Genomic DNA, 12,147 nt, shown 5'->3' with positions numbered 1-12,147 from the left:
AAAAAGAGTGTTTTTGTTGTATCATCAGGGGAAATTTATTTTTTTTTTTTTTTTTTTTTTTTTTTTTGCTTTATGGCTTTCGATTGTTAACAGTTTATATGCCTGTCTATCTTTATAAGGACATGTTGCATTTATTGCCATAAAATGTTTCACAAAATCTTCCCCGCATTTTTTTTCAACCATTTTTTTTCCTCAGCGGACAGTTTTAAAGGCTCTGATTTATTTAAGAACAACAGAATAGCAAACGAATCGGAAAGAAGTGACTCTTTCTAATGTTTCAAATAAGTTGTTTGCAACCCTTTTTGTCGTAATATTTTGTTGTTGTTGTTGTTGCTTGTTTACTGTCCATGCCAAACTTTACAATTAAACCTTCAGCTCCTTTCAAGATATTCAATTTCTCCATTTGTTAGTGGAAGACCGTCTTTCCTCATCCTTTTAGTTCTCAGTAATAAACCACAGCTGGATGTTTTGGGCGGGTTACCTGTGGCCCCCCGAGGTTCCCTAATTTTGGCTGGTCTGTGATGGTCAGAGGCCCCCGCTGCTAACCCGTCCACCTCCTGGAAGCTGCTGCTCTGTTTCCCCCACATATGGTGGATCTGCATGGCGGCTTCACGCTCTGCTACCAGGTCCAGATCCTGCTGGGCCAGGTGGGCCCTCAGCTGTCTGATTTCAAACTGGTCGGAAGAAAGTCGAAGGAAAAAGAAAACATATGAGGAATTTCAGTAAATAGTGATCGTGATAACTGATGTTTTTCAGTTCAAATAATTTATTTACAGTGCTGTGAGAGAGAGTTTTCCTCCTTACAGAGTCCTTCAATTTTTTCCTCTCTTGGTTTGTTGGTTTATATAGATGTTTTTCATTACACTACTTTTTATATTTGGCTTTGTTAGCTTTGTCTTGTATCAAAACATGTTTGATTTGTCTGAAACATTTAAGAGTGACAAAAAAAAAAGAAATCTGCAAGGAAGTAAATACTTTTTAAACGGAAGGTTATATTATTTGCAGACTTTCCAAATGTGAAAAAAAAAATAAAAAAATAATTATAAAATATAGAGCACCTTCAAACAGATGTCACGACATGACCATAGTGTAATTTTTTTGTTTGTTTTGTTTGTTTTGAATACATACATTTTGCCCGGAGGTGTAAGAGTTTCTCTCGTGTGGCATTTTGCTGCCCTCTGCTGGTTCCACGCTGCTACAAACCAACATATGAGAGATGAGCTGAGTGAGAACTTACAGCTTGTTCTTGGCAGATCTGGGTTAGCCGATCAAGCTGCTCCTCCCGCACTGCTTTGGCCTTCTCGTACTGCTGGATCTCCAGCTCCATTTCCACCTTCACTTGCAGAACATATGCTGGAAAACAAAACAGACTGATCTAAGTTTTTAACTTAATCCGTGTAATGTTTAGTTAGAGGGAAATTTTCCAGAGAAAAGCACCAGATGGGAGTAAAGCAATTCCGGAGTTGTAATGCATAAAGACTTAATAATTCGCATGTCTACATCACGTCTGCATCTGACAATGTATAGCATTAGTAATGCTTTCAGCCTCGTGTTGGGTTGCAGTTACATTTATGGACATACTACAAATGTTGGAGGAGACAGAACTTTGCTTATACACAAAGCCAATATAAAGCACGGGAAAACTACCTTCTAAGACGTTGTCATAAGTTTCTAAACACTTTCAAAAGTGGAGATGAAATAATTTTTGAAAGAATTTCAAGTGAAGATGTTAATCTGGGGTTTGAAAGCTATGTAAGGTTTATTAACAAAGAAACAGAGTACAAGATGCCAATAATGAGCCAACAGACAAGAAAGCCAACTTCAGCTTTTTACACTGCTGAATCCATTCTAAGTGGTACCACAGGTTGTTTTACATTTGAGAAAATGTTTCAACCAAAATGTTGCGGATGCACATCTGACTGATTAATGCTGTGGCTGAGATTAATAAGCAGACTTTATGCAACCAGTCATGTCTTTTTTTCTTCTACATGTTTTAGGCACATAATAGAACTTTTTTTTTTTTTCTCACTGGCATTGCACCCAAGCCTGAAATGAGCCTGATGTTTATGTATTTCTAGATTAGTCTTATATTTGACAAATTTAACTTTCACAGCTTGTAGAATTTTCTGGAATCTTACCTTGAAATATGTCTACAATTCATTTAGGCTTCATTTAGTTTATTTTCCTCATGCACTTTTTGTGGCATGCAATAAATGCTTTTGATTTTGGGAGTAAAAAATAGTGCTTTAGCATAGCCTTAAAATTTTAATAGATTAATTTAAAATAACAGCAATAAATAAGTTTTAAGTGGCAGCCATAGTACCCAGGCCACCAGGTGGCGCACTTACGCTGCTGAACTCTTCATACCAAACACTTGATCTGATGTTGATTAAAAGAATGAACATAATTTAAAAAAATTGCTCCTTCAGTCTCTGAATGGCAAATTTAGTATAGTCAAAAAATTGTTTACATTTTCAATAATAAATGTTTTATTTTTTTAAGCATCATTGTCATCATTCAATGGAAACTGTTCATAGTTTGAAGGTATATTAACAGTCATTATTAAGTGCAAAATAAGTGATACTCAGGGCGCCATACAAAATTTATTTTAACTCATCTTGCATTTCAACGAAAAACCACATGAGGGAGCAACCTGTTTAGTTCTGTATGATCAATGATCTGCGTCAATGAGCTTTTTGGAGTTTCGCAGGTGACTTTTGATAAATGACACCTTGCCCATTATAAGGAAAAACTAAAACAAACAAATAAATCTCAAGACTCAACACAGCGAGTGCGGCGCGAATTGTCCATCTGTGTGAAGAGAGGACGGAGGAGACGTCGGCTCCTCCTGGCTCACCGTCAATGATTCTCTTAACCCTCCAGATGCGCAGCGAGATAATGAGGCCGATGGCGTCCCAGGGGCTGCTGGGGCCGTTGGCCACTGTGGAGGCCACCATGGGGGCCAAAGAGAGAACGATGACAGCTCCATCAAACACCTGCAACAACAAAAAAAGAGGCAACCCTTGAGTTATAACACCTGCAGAAAAAGAAGCCATCGATTTATTTCTCATGGGACACATGAGAGCTCACCTCTACTTTGTTCTCAATGTAATCCCATATCCCCAGCACCACAATCCTGAACACCGTCTGAGAGCAGCAACGAGACAGAAAAAAAAAAAAAAAATTGAAACATGTGGAGTAATTGTAGATATTAAACCCCACACTAAGCACAGTTTAATTAATGCATTTTCTTAATTTCTCCAATTTAACGAACACAGTTTCACGTAACACAAGCAAAGCTATAGTATTTCATGTCTACTGCAGCTGTGCTCCTTTTCTGCAACCTGAAAAGCCCTTTTAAAAGTTTACATTAGAGCAGCATGAACTTCCCTTTGTGCCAAAATCATAAGAAAGTCCTGACTGTTTACATTCATTGGGAACCTGGCAAAACATGTGTCAGTGTTTTTATAACTTTAACATGAACTGCAGCTATAAAAGAGCTGTTTAAATAATCTCTATCTCTGTCTGTCATTGTCCGCATACCTCAGTGTGTCTGTTCTTCTTGAGCTCATACTCCTGTCACTGCTCACTAACCATGGCATTTTGGCTGCAGATGCATACATACAGTATCTTGCATGCCCCCTTGGACTTTTTCGCAGTTTGTCATGCTACAAGTACAAACTTTAATGAGATGTGTTGGAATTTTATCAGACAGATCAACACAAGGTGTTGGATATTTGTGAAGTGGAAGGAAAATAATACTGTAGTTTTGAGTTTATGTTTTTGCAAATTAAGATCTGGAAATCACTGCATACCTCACATATTCCCCCCATTTAGTTCACCATACATGGCAAATGGAGAAATGAGCAGCTTTACTCTGATACAACGTACTTCACCTATATCCTCCCCTACATCTCTTCACATAAGCTCTGAGGCATTAAATTTGCTTGAGTGTGTTGCAACGTGCAATGGGGGAAATGAGAGCTCACTAATGCCCGTGTGCTGATGTTGACACGAATGCAGAAATATGGAAGAAAAGCTTTTCAAGCACCAACTTTTTGCAGGACCTTTATTCCGTGCGTAGTTTTTGTGCAAACGTTTTAAGCACTAGTTTGTGTTTATCTAACACAAAAGAGAAATGAAAAAGACATGAATATATGCTGATGTACAACGTGGCTGTCATTATAGATGTGAACCAACATCACACCGACTTAATAAAGACATAAAAGCTTGGCACAGACATGCAACCACGTCTTCAGCACTTTTGTTTTCACAATGCAAAACCGTTGCGCATCTGTAGCTGACGCTATTTTAATATCACCATTTTACAGTAAAAACAATGTATTCAGTTTCACTAAAAGAAATGTAGCAGATTTCTTTCGATTTCACTCTTCTTTCGGTGAATATGGCCTACGGAATATGGTGTAAATCACGCAAATAAAACTGACAACATTCAGCTTACAGGTGAAAATAAGAGTGACGACAGCATCTTAAACCGGTCCAGACAAGTGTTTGTTACATGCTTTGTAAATGAAGAGAGTTCACACGCAGACATATGGGACCTTATAGCATAAGCTTAACCTTTGAAAGTCAAGTGTAAGAAATGAAAATGAACGTGTGTAAAGAAAGCGATAATCAATGAAGAACATCTGAGGTGTTGGAAAGGAGTGGCACGGAAAGCTCTATCTGCATTTTAAACCGTCTTTGCTGTGGATCAATCAAATAACCTGTGCAACGGCAGAGACACGAGCACTTTGGAAATTCAGTCTCCTTTATGCGATTTTTTTTTTTTTTTTTTATCAGATCAGAGTACCAAAATGTGTTTGTGCAGTGAATAAAGGTGCTGGGCATTTCAAAGCTGTTCCCAGTATTGTGCTGAGAACCTGCTGGTGCATTTCATTGGAGCAAGGTACTGCACAGCGCAGCATTAATCGTCAGGTCGCTGCATTGGCTGTAAGTGAGATTGCTATTGTGTTGAGCAGGAGAGGACTCACCTCGGTGAAGAACACAGAGAGGATAGCCAGGCTGATCCAGTGGATGATGCTGGCAAACTGGGATGCGTTATTAACTGGGGGCATAAAACACAGTAGCCTATTATTTTAAAAGACAGACGGGCACATGAGCTAAACATAGGTGACTCATTTCACTGCATCGAACATCAAGTGAAAAATACCAGCGCGTACCACACGTATGCATCTCCAGATTGAAGCCTGAGGCAGGCACCATGCACATTCATTCACCACATACTGTACACGCACATGTCTGCATCTTCCCCTCTATTCATCAGGCTACTTGCGGACGGCATCAAACTGCGCTCGGCTATCAGCAGAGACATTTGTCTTCACGCGCCACATCTCCCTCCATCTGTCTTTGTTTGCTGTGTTCAGTGATCTGTCCTATCAGCCTATTCATCTTCCTCCAAGTCCTTCCCGCAATCCCACAAGTAGCAGAGTCTGCATTGCATGATTTCTTGGTCTATCTTCCTTCTCACATTTGTCTCTCTTGGTAATTTAACTGGTCAATCACTCAGTTAGTCTGCTGGGAACACATTTTTTGGAAATCGCCGGAAGAAAATGGTCTGTCAGCATGTGAGCCCTGCGGACATAAAGCAGGGAATCCACTCAGACCTTTACCTCATGGAATGTGAGTGAGTCTTAAAGTACAATGACATTTTAGATGTAGGAGCTTAGGATTGTTTGTTTGTTTTTTGTAGACTTTAGATTTGTTCATAAATTCACGATGCAGTTGGCTTCTTAGACACTGAATTTGTCTCCCTGTGATTTAATTGTTTATAAGCTTATTGTATCGGTGGCTGGAGATGAAATTTATAGTGACTTAGCGCAACATAAAAAAAAACAAACTTAGTGTTTTTGCATATCAAATACTTATAACAATGTCATCATTGAAGGTATACTGGAGTAAAGATGATGATCCATTATATATTTTGAACATAAAATTCAGATTAATAAGAAAAATGCTCCAAGTTAATCATATAATTTTGAAGATGTAAGATATACATCTTCAGAATTTCAGTTACTCTTAGAGCAGTACTGATAAGAAAGTCGATGCTCTTTTTAGTTTAATATTTGCAAACATCAACATTATAACAAAGTATATTTGCATAAAATTGCCTTCAGTGCTTTATTTTAATCTTAATGTAGCATTCTTGCAGCGAAACCTTTATGCTAATGATGGCGTGGTGAACCTGCCCCTTTGTCTTGTGTGTTAGATCTGTGCTTTGACCCAGAGCCTTTGAATAACAATCAGTAAACAGTTGTGCTGAGCAGACCACTTTCCTGTCCCTCCAAGGGCGTGTTGCGTCCAGACTAGACTGTTAATAATGAACAGAACACACCAACTTCATCAATATTACATCCTCAAAACCGCACTCGCCATCCCCTTCGACGTCACCGTGGCCACGTCATCTTGGTTTAAGCATCACTCACACTGCAGCAGTTTGATGTCTATGAGCAACTCCACTGTCAGCAGCAGCACCACCAGGATGACACAGGCCACCAGGAAACAGTTGAAACCTGCTGACAGCAGGCAGACCTGCCACAGTGCCGCCCGCCGTCCACAGCAAGGCTTCAGCCAGTTGGACCTGGGAGGAGGGGGAGACAGGGCGATGTGGAAGAGATTAATAACATTTTAGAAACATCAAAAAGTGACATCTGTCAAACGCAAGACACGTCAATGTGTATTTTTTCCCCCTCAGTTGATATAATTTCTTGGTATGTATGCTTTTCAATTTAAATATAAATATTTTTAAAACAGTTATATTTGATAAATTTGTTTTATGACAAGACTCCTTTGGCAGATTTAAAATACCTTTAAAAATTACAACCTTGAAATAGGTCTCGAACATACTAGTCACTAAGCTCACATTATGTGTTTAAATGTTAAATGCATTTTTATTAAATGTAAGCGGGAAGTATTTTACATAAATAAGATGTTGTGTTTCACATGCTGTACTGATAGAATGAAACAATAATGCCTGCCTGCCTGCCTGCCTGCCTCTCTCTCTCTCTCTCTCTCTCTCTCTCTCTCTCTCTCTCAAAAAAAAAAACAAAGGAGAGGATACATGTACTTTATGACTGGAGTCATTTTGCTATTAACATATCTAAACAGTCTATTGATCCTAAACGAAGGTCATCAGAGCAGCTGGAGTTTGGCCATGCTGTTGGTCTGTGCCAAGAAATCAAGCGGTGCACTCCGTCCTCCGTAGCAACCTTCTCTAGCTGCCAGTCCCAGCAAATTAGAGCCCAGCACCAGGGGCGACAAAGAGGCAGTGAAGGGTAATGGTTCCTTCCTATGTGCAAATGTACTCTAAGGGAAAAATGTCAAACCACATTGGCTTAAGAAAATATTTATTCATTAAGATATTTCATGCAGTAACAGAGCATTTGTGGGAGAACTGTTAAAAGGTGGAATGAGCAGCAAAGGAAACCCAGGCTACGATCTGAAAAGCACAATTTCACTCATACTGTGTGAAATCGTAATTCATTCAGACCTTTCCCAAAAGGCTGACAGAAAAGGTATTAATTTAATAAACCTGTAAAGAAAAGTCCTGACTGGAAGCAGAGTAAATGGCATTGATGGATTACTCCAAGCTCAGAAACTTAATTTTAGGCAAATCTCTTTAAACCTTGAACACCGAGGACCTGAAGTATTTATGAAGAAGAGGGATTGCTTTAGCGGTGGAGCAAGGAAGAGAGAGAGAGAGAAAAAAAAATCACCAGTTCAGGGTCAAAGCGGGGTCATTTTATACAGGCTCCCCCTCACAGACCGCTCATCCACAAATGCATGGAACACAGATGCACGCTCTGTGTGCAGATAGATGAAATCTGCGTGGCGGCGCGCACCGTGCGCGGCTCATGAAGCCATCAGCTGAGCAGCTCATGCAGAGAAAACGCACCGAAGGACGATCGAAGCACGTCTAGCAGCAGCAGACTGAGGGGATTAGATCATGAGACTGATCAATAGTAACCTGCGATGGAGGTGATGGCTTGCTGTAAATGATGCCGGCTGCAGAAACGCCGCTCCGGCTGCACAAAACGGACAAAGACGCAGAGCAGGGCAACTGGCACAGGCAGAGATGGGTCTGGCTGCTCTGTTGGAGTCCCGTTTGCACAGACCTGACAGAGTTTTGGCTGCTTTCACCAGCTGAGTTATACTCATCCTATCACACTGAGTGTCTCTGTCATTACATTGTCTCTGGGAATTAAGGCACAACAAAATACGAGGTAAACCTGCGAAGCAGTGGCAGGTTGAACTGAAATGAGAGAAGAAAGGGTTTGTTTTTGTGTGAACTTTTTGGTGAAGAGACTGAGCAGGAGAAAGAATCAGATTAATGACAATCTATTAAGTTATCTGGTACGCCGATTATAAAAACACAAGTTAATATGTACAAATACGGTCAAAGAGTGCGAAGGCACACAATAGGGAAAATATTGCATTGTTTATCTTGATTTCAATAAACTCCAGTTGGAAATGTTTCCTCACCTCAAAATTGATTTTTAAATTTTTCTTTAAAAATCAATTTTTTAAAGAAAATATTGATTTTTTCTTTAAAAATCAATTTTTAAAGAAATTTGATTTTTCTTTAAAAATATGTTTTGATTGGAACATAAATGTTTCCAATCAAAAATATCCAAACCAACGTGTAAAAATATAACTGCCTCATTGGTTTAATCCTGAATTAAGTGTGACTAATTCAATTCAATTCAAATTCTAAAATACTTTAATGATCCCAAAAGGAAATCAAACATTTTTGCAACTCGTATTGTCCAAGATTTTCAAAGAGTTGTTGTAGATGCTTGGACAGGATTCAACATCAGTCTCACAGTCAAACATGGTGGTGGCAGAGTGATGATGTGGCTCTGCTTTGCTGCTTCAGGTCCTGGTGTAAAATCAGGCAAACGTAATCTGTGCTTTCCAGCCGGAAATCCTGAAGGAGAATATCTACTAGCTAGTGACCTTTGAGTCTTCCTGCAGGATAAGAAGAAGAACACGACTAAGTCCAGTTCTGAATGGCTCAAAACAAACACAAAAATGTTTTGCAATAGACAAGTCAAACTCTGGGCTTAAATTTGTTTGAGATAGTGTGGTATGACGTAAAACAGGGAGTTCATGCTTGGAAAGGTGCTGCCGGCAAAGGTAACACAACCAGTTTTCAGATTTACTGAGTGACTGTTTTGTCAGAGAGGATTTGTTTGGTTTGAATAACTAAGCCTCCTTTCTACCTCAACTCACCATTAATAGCTCCTTTTCATATTTTGCTAATATGACTTCTGTGAGACAACCCGACATATGCAAGTGTGACTACCAAAGAACTAAAAATAAATATTCTTTTTCCGCTGAATTATACTTTAAACTTGATTCGTCTCAGAGTCTATGCTCTAATTCAGGTGCTTAACATTTTTCTTAAATATACGAACATTGGGACAGTTTATAATAGAAGAACTTTAGCCAAAAACATTTCAAAATAGATCCTTCTTGACTCAAATTTTCCCGTCTCCTTTCAGTCCCCCCCCCAATTCTGATAACTATTAATCCCTGTGGTTCCTTGAGTATAAACTTCAACCAATTCACACCAATCTGCTGAACTCAGCAGGCTCGGGCAGAGGAAAATGGGCCACAACTGTGAGCCTGCAGGCTGCTGAACAGCACAGGCTGGAATAGTTTGTCTCTTTCAGACTGCTCAAGCAGTCCTATACCGTACCTTACTTTTAATTTTGAGGAGACATTTTAACTATCAAGCCATCTGTCTACATTTGAATACTCCTCCCTGTTCTTAAGAAAGGGACAAGTGATTTGGGGCCAAACTATTAGGCAATCTTTATCCTGTTAAGCTTAATATTTCCTTTTCCGTGAAACCGGAGCTGAAGAAAATGTCTTCTATCACAGCCAAGATAAGCAACTACGCCCAGAGGAATTCCAGCTCATGATAAAGTGTGATGAATGAACTTATTAAAGTAATCAATTGAAAGTTTTGGAGATTGACTTTCTTGCTGCTATAAGTCTCCTGCAGCTTCATGTACCGGGGAAATAAAAGTCACTGTAAATTATCACAGCCAAAAAGAAGAGAATACAGGTGCCGGTAAAACAAGTTTGGGATCCAGCATGGCGCCCATCGTCCCTCTAATCCTGTTCAGCACAATAGCAGCACTCCAGTGGTTTCTAATTACAACAAGGAGTGATTGCTTAAATTGACCATCTTAGAACAGAGGACGGCCTAAAACAGGAAAGTCAGTGACTGATTTTACAAGAGAAATGAGCTACAGATACTAAACGGAGACAAACGGGAGTTACACCCACAGACTAGCAGACAAGTTGGCGCTGATACATGCTTTCCCCCCCCCCCACTAATACTTCACTCTCGTCCTGAGAAGCAAACTCATAGTTTGCATATTTGTGAGTATTAAAAAAACATCAAAGCTGACAGTGAAATGTCGTCCGTTGTGTTAAGCACAATGCCAGGCAGGAGTGACAATTTGATGAAGGAGCCTTGTGGTTGTTTGAAAAGGAGTCTTTTTAGACATCCATCAGACACGCAACAGGTACAGTAAAGGATCTGGTTCCAAAAGCTCAAGATTCTGTTGACAGATTCTGGCAAGATTATTGAAGGTTGTTTTTGAACAATTGTTACATATTCTCTGGCCTGACGTATTCTGTGGTACAGTGCCTTCCAAAAATGTTAAAACTCAAATTCCGAAGATTGCTGACCTTTAATCTGAGGCGTGCCTTTGCAGCTCCCAGGATTGGGGAGTTTTCATCATTTTCCCATTCAGCTTGCAATCAATCTTGAAGTAATGCGTTTTGATGAAAACCCTCCCCACAGCATGATACTGCTGCCACCAACATGTGCTACTATCGGGATAGATGATTTTGGGCAAAAGGTTTTTTCACATAAGAAGGCTTAGGAAGAATAAAAACTTTTGCAAGGAACTGTAGGTAGCTGCCAGAAAATTAGAAGAAAAGTTTATTGACTTAATTACATTTGTGGAACATCATATATGCATAAGTTGCAACTTCTGACTCCATCTTGCAGCACATAAAAGGTTTTATCCAAACTAATTATCTATTATCAAATATCAGTTTTGATCTATTTCAGGTCTTTGAATAACACTGAAGAGGATGATCATCTTGGCTAATCTTCTGTTACCCTGTCTTTTCCTTCTTTTCAGTAACAGTTTGTGTCAAAATGCCAACATATGTAAGGCAGTTATTTTTAACGAGAACTGCTGCTGCAAAGTTGGTAAAGGGTCCAAATAACACAACTGAGCAATTTAATTCCTATCACTATCATAATTCTATAAATATTAGATAATCTATTTTTCAAAGATAGGTTATCATTCAGTTATTAATGTTGGAATTTAGGAAAGATCTATCAATTTCATCACAAATGAAAAATGCAAAAAACCAGAAAAGAGACCAGAAGGATAACACAGTGGCGAGTTAAAAACAAAACAAAACAAAGACAAACACTTTGGCGAAATGCCTACAAAGACGACACCATCTGTAAGCTGCCTCAGTCGTACACCAAGTCAACAACTTGGGCTGCCCACGTCCCGTAGCAATGTCTGCTCACATAAATAATTCCTGCATTATGCAGAGAGTGACAAAAGCTCTCTAGGTTATAATAGTGTGTTCCTTGTACTGCTGCCCCACTTCACACTCATGAACTCTGCTCTGTGAGTGATATTTGGTTAGATTACACTTTGTTGGTTAGTATTTTTCTATATCCATCAGCCATCAGCTTTAAAAATCACACAAGTTTTAAGTCACATTGTTTCTTATCACGCCACATATGCTGGAGCATCCAGACACTGTTCTAATGTGATGAAATGAGGCGCATTTTGTAAAACATCAAAACCTGTCAAGTGTTTGACGTGTCGCTGATGATACGCGTGTTTTTTATTTTTGTTGTTTTTTTTTTTTTTTTGCAGTTCAAAGATCTTTAGAGTCTATGAGTGTCCCCAAGTGGCTAAACAATTATTAGCAGAAAAAAAAAATCAGAAAGCAAGTTGCTCAAAGCATCCAAAGGAAAATAATTCCTCATAATTACAGATGGCTGACTTGCCTTTCGTCGCATTAGATTAGACTCTGGGTGTTCAGAAAATTAAAATCAGCCATTATATATATATA

At 39.1% G+C, this 12,147-nt stretch overlaps 1 protein-coding gene across 2 annotated transcripts in view; it reads right to left on the bottom strand.

The window, feature by feature from the left end:
* tmem266 (transmembrane protein 266) overlaps nt 1-12,147 on the bottom strand; it is a 43,373-nt gene that overhangs the window by 11,834 nt on the left and 19,392 nt on the right. For both annotated transcript variants that reach the window (XM_015030283.1, XM_015030284.1), the window contains exons 4-9: nt 6,447-6,601; nt 4,995-5,068; nt 3,091-3,147; nt 2,858-2,996; nt 1,238-1,353; nt 482-674 (exon numbers count right to left, since the gene is read on the bottom strand). In XM_015030283.1, coding sequence (XP_014885769.1) covers nt 482-674; nt 1,238-1,353; nt 2,858-2,996; nt 3,091-3,147; nt 4,995-5,068; nt 6,447-6,601 — 734 coding nt within the window. The remainder of the gene's footprint in view (nt 1-481; nt 675-1,237; nt 1,354-2,857; nt 2,997-3,090; nt 3,148-4,994; nt 5,069-6,446; nt 6,602-12,147) is intronic.

Source organism: Poecilia latipinna, unplaced genomic scaffold (genome assembly GCF_001443285.1).
Source record: "Poecilia latipinna isolate Pla-1442-1.1 unplaced genomic scaffold, P_latipinna-1.0 Scaffold178, whole genome shotgun sequence".
Lineage (NCBI taxonomy): Eukaryota > Metazoa > Chordata > Actinopteri > Cyprinodontiformes > Poeciliidae > Poecilia > Poecilia latipinna.
The sequence above is the reverse complement of the archived record's forward strand: the minus strand, read 5'-3'. Positions and strand labels throughout refer to the sequence as shown.